Source organism: Glycine max, chromosome 14 (assembly GCF_000004515.6).
Source record: "Glycine max cultivar Williams 82 chromosome 14, Glycine_max_v4.0, whole genome shotgun sequence".
In the NCBI taxonomy this organism is placed as follows: Eukaryota; Viridiplantae; Streptophyta; class Magnoliopsida; order Fabales; family Fabaceae; genus Glycine; species Glycine max.
In genome coordinates, this window is record NC_038250.2 from 13,377,323 (window position 1) to 13,385,582 (window position 8,260).

An 8,260-nucleotide genomic window follows, 5' to 3' on the forward strand; every position below is an offset into this window, starting at 1 on the left:
AGAAACAATATCATCCCATTTATCTTCACATCAAAAGTTTGCTTGATGGAACCAAAACAATGGCAAATCACAAGAACAACTCAAATTTGACATTAGGCCCCGGTGACTTGGACATAACACACACCTTCTTTAAGTCCATCATGAACGCTACACCTTTTCCTCCCACAAAGCACCTTAATAATTAAGATCATCAAGTTCATCCATTCAGTCTCTAAATCACCTCATCACACCGTCATACTTTCGCATACAATATTTTGTTTTAAGAGCTTCAATGTAATGTTTGACAATATTCATAAGACATAAAGGACGTGCAGGGTCGACCCAACTTATTTAGAAGCCTGAAGTGAATTTTAAAATGAGATATTTTTTAGTTAATAATTTTTTGAATAAAAATTAATATTTTTATTAAATATTTATATTTTTATTAAAATTTTAATTTTGGAGCTTTTAAGGATGCAAAGTTATTTATTAATTTATTATAATTAATTTTCTTTAACATTTCTTTTTCAATCGATATTAAAGCTAATCCATTCAATCTTTCTTGAGACATTGTTTATATTAAATAAGATTAAATTAATTTTAGTTTTGAAAAAATTCTTTCTGCCAAGCAACACTTACCGGAATTGTTAACATTATTCTATAAGCAATAAAAGCTATTGGAAAAAGAATCAATTTTTTTATATAATTAAGTATGTCAATTAGTGTATCATTTTCTACTTGTATAATTTCTGTTACAATTTTTAGTTTTGTAAATAAATCTAATCCATCAATATCTGAGTGATTATTATGTTTTAATGACATCCAGGTTAAGACAATATTCTTTTAAATTATTATTATCCAAAGACTTCAATTTCTTTATGCTAAATAGAAAACCAAAATATTTTCATATATTTTAAATTGTTCAAATCTATTTCTTAATGCGGTAATTGTTAATCTGTTGTATACAAGAAGTAATCAATTTTAAATGATTCTTTAGGAATTTTATAACTTCATTATCAATATTTCATCAAATTGTTTTTTCTATGAATAACACGTTTTTCACGAAACTTAGGTTCTATATCCATTTTAGTGAATTTCTTTGGAAAAAATATAGCATTTTCAAATCCATCTTCTCTATATTTTTCAAAAAAAAGAAATAAGACCTTTCAATTGTTTATAGCAACATCCATACCCATATCTTTTTGATTGTAAATTTTTACTAATGGAGTTTACAAAAATAATATGTCATACCAAATAGTCATACTTAACAAAAATTCAAAATTTTCAAGCTCATAAGTTTCTAAACAATCAACTTCACTTTTTATTTTAAGATTATCGTTAATTTCACCTAATTTTAATAAAACATCTCTTATTTGTGGAATTTGAAATCTTAAAGCTTTTTTACTTTCAATATGATTTTCTCATCGTGTTTATGACAATGATTTGAGAGTTAGGCTAGGAATATAATATCGTAGAATTTTTCATCTTTATGCTGAAGAAGAAAATAGAGTATATATGTGTTGTAGTACTCCAAAAAAAGATGTAGTTTTAGGATAAGAGTAATCATATCATAGAGTATCAAATTTAGACTATGACAACCACATGGAGTATAAAATGATTGATGATTAATGTCTAAAGTTCTTTTTTGTACACCTTAATGTTTTTCTTTCATATTTGATCCATTACCATAACCTCCTCTTAAGTTATTAATATCAAGTCCAAATTATTTATTTCATTCATAATAGCATCAAAAAGACATTTTCCAGTTGTATCATCTACTTTTAACAATTCTAAAAAATATTCAAAAACATGTATTTGAGTTGAAGAAACATCTACACATTGTAATACAAAAGATATTTGTTCTTGAGGACTTGTATTAGGAGTACAATTTGTAACACACACACACACACACATGTATTTGAGTTGAAGAAACATCTACACATTGTAATACAAAAGATATTTGTTCTTGAGGACTTGTATTAGGAGTACAATTTGTCACACACACACACACAATACATATAATTAAATTTGTGATTTACATCCTCAATTCAACAAAAAGAATTATGTAACCAGCTATGGAGGAGTTGATTAATAAAACACATCGCTCTTAAAAAATAATCCCAACGTCATCACGTCGGCTCCATCGAAGAATCTCACTTCTCATACTCTACTACTGTCATTCTGCTCCCACGAACAAAGGTTTGCGATCATCACAGGTACCAACCACACGGTACAAAAATTGCGAGGGGTGAGTTTATTATAAAGAAATTAATACAAAGATCAAATAACCATAATTAGTAAGAAAACATTAACAAATATCATAAGCTTACACAAACATTCACTAGTCCAACACACACTCAACAATAGTCATCATCAGTCCATATTCAATCAATCATGCTCAGTATGATGCATGCACTTGACCTCAACTCTCAAATGCAATGTGGTACCATCCCAAGGAAATAGCCTAAGTGTCCACACGACACTCTCACTTAGGAAAACTAGGCAGTAAGTGTCGAGGTCACCCTGTCGTGCACAGGCAACTCCCCCCCCCCCACGGTGATCAGCCTGAGTCTCAAGGGAGTTCCAAACGAGTGACATCCCCCAAGTACAAGTATTCTCCTCATGAGAAACTATAAGTACTTATTGACAAAGTTTATACTATTTCCATGTCAATATGAAGTATGAAACATAGGCACCATCAAATGCACTGGCCGTGGATAATTAAATATTTTAAGCCGTCCCCCTCCAGAGATACTTAAAACTTTTTAACCACTCTATTTCCCTCACCAGGGACATCCAACAAGGTCACTACACCCCTCATGTACATACACAACATACAACGTATGAACACATGGGCACCATCAATGCACTGACCGTGGATAATTAAAGATTCCAAGCCATCCCCCTCCAAAGATACTTAAAACTCTTTAACCACTCTTTTTCCCCCACCAAGGATATCTAACAAGGTCACTGCACCCTCCATGTACATACACATCACTCAACATATGAAACATGGACACCATCAATGCATTGACCGTGGATAATTAAAGATTTTAAGTCATCCCACTCCAAAGATGCTTAAAACTCTTTAACCACTCTATTTCCCCCACCAGGGACATCCAACAAGGTCAATGCATCCCCTATGTACATACACAACATACATCATCACACTGTATTTTCAACATCATCAACATTTCATCTCAATATCACTCTCAACATCAAAATCATCTCATCTCAATGACATTATCAACAACAACAACATCATCTCATATTAACATAATCATCAATAACAACATCAATTCATATTGACATAATAATCAATAACAACATCATCTCATATCAATATCATCATAAACATCAACCTCACCTCATATTAATTAATGTCATCAATAGCAACATCAACAGTAAGTCACATTCCGCATATACATACATCTATAGTTCATGCCTGAGATTCACATTTCTCAGGTCTTCAGACCACACAAGTCTAATAGTAATGTTATTAATGAATAATATATATATCGCATCCCATTAGTCAAAAACATTATTTTCTTGAAAACCAGCATGCAACAGGGACAAGCATACATCCTTATAGTTAGGTTCCCTGACCCCAGCTATGGCATTAAAAGTTGTAAACTATAATAAACTCCTCTCACCTATTGTGAGCTTTCCTTTAGTTCCTCTTTGCATCACTCAGAGGTCTCTCTCGTTCACGCTCGTCAATCCAAACACAAGGTTCTATATACCAAATTGAGGGAAATTTAGTATAGGTTTCAAAAACAAGGTTAATAACCATATTCGGAGTCAAATACCCCTGTCAAAACATAAAGGGCTGATGGGGTGTTTCAATTCTACTAAAAGGAGACATCATTTTAAATTCCGATCACGCCAATGTGATCAGGGTTCAGTGAAGGTCACGAAAATAACATCAATGTTATAAAAAGATAACTTTTACAATGTCTCATTTCAAGGTTTTTCAAAGGAAATGTAAAACACCCTATTACAGTACCTAACACACAAGAGACACTAAGAGGAACTCAAACTAACTAGGAGAAGGGCTTAGAAATCAAGATTACCTTAGAGAAGCTTTGAAATGGAGGATTGGGGAAATTTTCTCCACCGAATCCTTCAGGAGGATTTTGCTCTGATTAAAATGTTCCTCTTGGTGTAGGGGTTTTGATGGCAAGCAACGGCAGCTCGTGGCGACCACCGATGGTTTTCTCTACTGAATCCTTGAGGAGGATTCTGAGGATTCCGCTCCGATTAAAATGTTCCTCTTGGTGTAGGGGTTTGGTGGCAAGCAATGGCGGCTCGTGGCGGCCACCGGTGGTCGTGGGTGGTGAAGAAGGTGTTAGGGTTTGGGTGACATTTTGGAGAAGGGGAGAGTGAAAAATTGTGTTTTTCACGCTGAGGAACATATCTATAATCTGCAGATCTCGCTTAACAAGCTTGGCTCGCTAAGCGGGAGCCCACTTTTCTCACTCAGCGCACAAATTCTCTGCACTATGGCCACTCAACGGGCCAATTCTCGCTCAGTGCAATTTCCTCTCAGGTTGGAATTGCGCTTAGCATGCCCTTCGCGCTTATCAAGATATTAAAAGTTGTTATTTTCAAAATCCCAATGGTCAAACTGTGGAAAAATGTCTTAGGAAGCTCCAGAAAAAATTTGAAGATGATCCAACGATTAATGAATCCGGGATCACGATTTTAGTGAAATAGGTTTGGATAAAATCTGAAATCTCATAATTTCAACTTAGTTCAACGAAACTCCACATAACTCAGCATCCAAATCAAGAAATTCACACATGCCTAATTCAAGCCATACCTCAACTCATTCAAGTCAACCATATAGTCAAATAACATGATAAATACAATTAAACATCGATTTATAACTAGTAATATTTCAAGGTGTTACACAATTAAGTATGATTGAAAAATATTTTGTATTCTTAATATGTTTTATATTTATTTTAATTTCACTTGCTAACAAATTTATCAATTCATCTTGTATTCTATGTCCAAGGTAATGATTGTGAATTTTAATATCTTTAATTTGACAAATATGTTCTTGCACTATAGGATCAAATTCTACAATCATTTCAATTATGCTTAAAAAGTTTTCATTACTTTCTTTGTAAATTCTTTCATTTGTTCCACGAAATGCTAAGTTATTTTTTTGCAAGATTTTTAACAACCACAATAATTCTAAATAAAAGATTTCTCCAATGTTCCCTATCTCTATTTATTTGTTCTTAAATATGTTTGTCAATTGTTTTATTTTTTTAGTAAACTTGTTTCTAAGTCCATCCATAAACTCATATTAGCAATGTGCTCATTATTTATCTCATGATTCCTCAACTTATGACTAATACTTCTCAAATCCCTACTACCTTCATTAGCTAATTTAGTTGTGCTAGAAACAAGATTAAACAATTTGCAACAAAAACAAAAGATTTTATCAAAATCTTGAGAATAAATTAACCATCTTCTTTCATGTTGTTCATCATTAAACAACTTCTAAATGTAAAATAATGAAGAAAAGTGTCTTGAGAATTCATCCTTAGGAAAATCTATATTAGTAATTTTAATAGGACATTTTTCTACTAATAAATCTCTCAAACTTGTACTAATATATGTCCATGGACTTGGTTCAAATATATTTTAAATAATTATTTCTTTTAATTTATTAATTTCTTCTTCTTTTTCATTTTTAGTTTGAAAATCAATATAATCTTGTTCATTAACTATTAATAATTATTCGTTATCTTCATTTTCATCAAGTACTATATTGTTAACTTGTTCATTAACTAATACTTCTTTATTTTCATTTTCATCAATTTCTGCATTGTTAACTTCTTCATTCAATGAACAATTACTTATATTTTCAGATTTATTTTTATATATTTTGATAAATCTACCTAGATCCCTTTTTTGTGATTCAATTAAAGCATCAACTCTTTTCTTTTTTTAAGTTTTGAATAACAAGATTCAAATTTTTGAATTGAAATTTTGAAATAAAGCAACTAATGTATAAAAAATAAATGAAAATTATAAATCAAGATTATGAGAAAAATGTTAGAACAATAAAACCCAATTGCCAACTTGCAAATGGATTATTTTATGTACTTCTTTGAGTTGAGATATTTCACCGCAATGCTATCTGAACTCTAAAACTAATAAATGTACAACAAAATATTTTAGAATTTCAAGAAATTATACAAAAATAATACAAGAACTGAATTATAAAAAAAATATAAAAATTACAAATACAACCGTATTTCAAAAGGCCAAAAAGAGTATAAAAGATTTAAATGATTTAGCCAAATGGATAGAAGAATTATTAAAATAATATATGTAATACATTACATGTGAATTGGAAAATTAAAAAAAAAATAAGAAAAGAGATTTCATATTTATTATAATAAAAATTAATATATTGAGATTGAGAGACCTTTGATATAATCAATCAAGAGACATACTAATTAATGAGAAGTAATTAATTTTAAGTGAAAATTAAACAATGAAATTATGGGTCTTATAAAAAATTAAAACTATATTTCTTTTGTAATATTTTTATGGGTATTATAAAAAATGAGTTTTATAATTATTAATATATATTTTTTTAGGCTTAATTTGTTTGAAGGCCTAAAATAAAAATTTTAATTGTTTTATCTTTGGATCCATGGTAAGGACGTAAGTGGTCAGGATGAGTTAAGCATATGAATTATATCTTTGAATGCACTAATTTATATATTGTAAATATGTATAGAAATCAAGTTTACCTCCTAGTTTTATGTTCTTAATTATAATAAAAAATACATCTTCTGATTTATATTTTAAGTGGTGAAAAAGACGATGGATGATTTATATTTTAAGTGGTGGAAAAGATGATGGATAATAATGAAAGTAAGAAAGACGGTAGCATTTTATGCTAATGATTTAAATTCAACGTCACAATTAATTAAAGTATTTGAAGTACTCTTATAACCAAAATGATCTTAAATGATGAAATTTTGGAACCAAAATAAAGGAAAGTGATTAAATTCAATATATAACTAAATTTATGTTGTGATGTCACAAGTCGTCCTAAAAAAGTAAATAAAAAAAAAATCAACTTGTATACAAGGGGACATCATGAACATTCACAGTTCACCACATACCAAAAAAACCATTCATTCTTCGTTTCTGTTCCAACGTTAACTCCGTTAGTTCGTTGAATCCCCGTGTGGCACCCGCCAAACCCAAACCAACTAATTAAACCGCCACCACATCAAATCAACTATACCCAACAATCTCCTTCCCGGTGGAGTACTCCACCGGCGGCGTTGACGACGGAGGCGACGGCGGCAACCGCGAGCTGAAGTTCCTGAACGGAATCTCCTCGGGGCTGTCGTCCTCGAAATTGAGCGCGTAGCTCGAAGGGTCGTAGCTGAAGTCAGCGGACTGGGATTGGCGGTGGTGGAGGAGCTTGCGGCCCATCCTCGACTTCAGGCTCCGCCCCCTGACACGTGGATGCGGGTCACCGCCGTACTCGGTGCACGTCGGTGACCTTATCTTGAACCACGACGGTGATGACGTGGACCCCTGTGGAGAAATCGGTGTTTTTGGTATGCGTAGCTTGCTGTAGAACCCTCCTTCTCCGCGCTCTAATGGGTCGCTGTGAACGGATCCGGAGAAACAGCATAGCGAAGATTTCAGTTTCTCCTTCAGGGATAGTTGCCGGTTAATCCCGTTTTGCATTATCACTAATCACAACAATAATACAATGAAATACCTCTCTTTATATAAGACAGTTTTTGTTTTGGCCCTTTGAGATGGAGATGAATGAGAGAAAATGGGGTGTGGTATTTTTTTTTTTTAAATATTTTTTTAGGGTGTTGTGGGGTGTATATATAAGTTGGGAGGTGGTGAGGTTAAAGGAGGTTAAGGATGTGATGGGATGGTTAAGTTGGGTGAAGTTTGAGATGATTTGAGTTGGGAATGTCCGAAGAATCCGTGGGATAAACGTGGTTGCGATTTTTGTGTTATAACCGTGTTGTCGTTTTGGGTATATTTTTTGAAGTGGCTATTGTTGTTTTATTATTCTCTGTTTTTTTTTTTTTTCTTTCTTTTTTGGCTAGTCTGTAAATGGGGTGGCATGCAATTTCTACCTCACAATTTTAACCTTTTTTTGGCTAGATGGTGTGGTGTGTTGGCTAGTTTATTGATTAATCTATACAAGGTTAATGGGATTCATCATATGCTTGCGACTTGCGAGTTGTGAATGACTTACTTCTTCATCTAT

The 8,260-nt window shown here is 32.3% G+C and overlaps 1 protein-coding gene across 1 annotated transcript; it reads right to left on the reverse strand.

The window, feature by feature from the left end:
• Window positions 1–7,251: 7,251 nt before the first annotated feature.
• LOC102662202 (uncharacterized) lies at window positions 7,252–7,716 on the reverse strand. Its single transcript, XM_006596615.1, has one exon. It carries the CDS (start codon window positions 7,714–7,716, stop codon window positions 7,252–7,254), a length of 465 nt encoding a protein of 154 aa, XP_006596678.1.
• Between the last annotated feature and the right edge of the window lie 544 nt (window positions 7,717–8,260).

Coding starts and splice junctions, on each gene's coding strand:
- LOC102662202 (XM_006596615.1), bottom strand. CDS start 7,716: ATGCAAAACGGGATTAACCGGCAACTATCCCTGAAGGAGAAACTGAAA.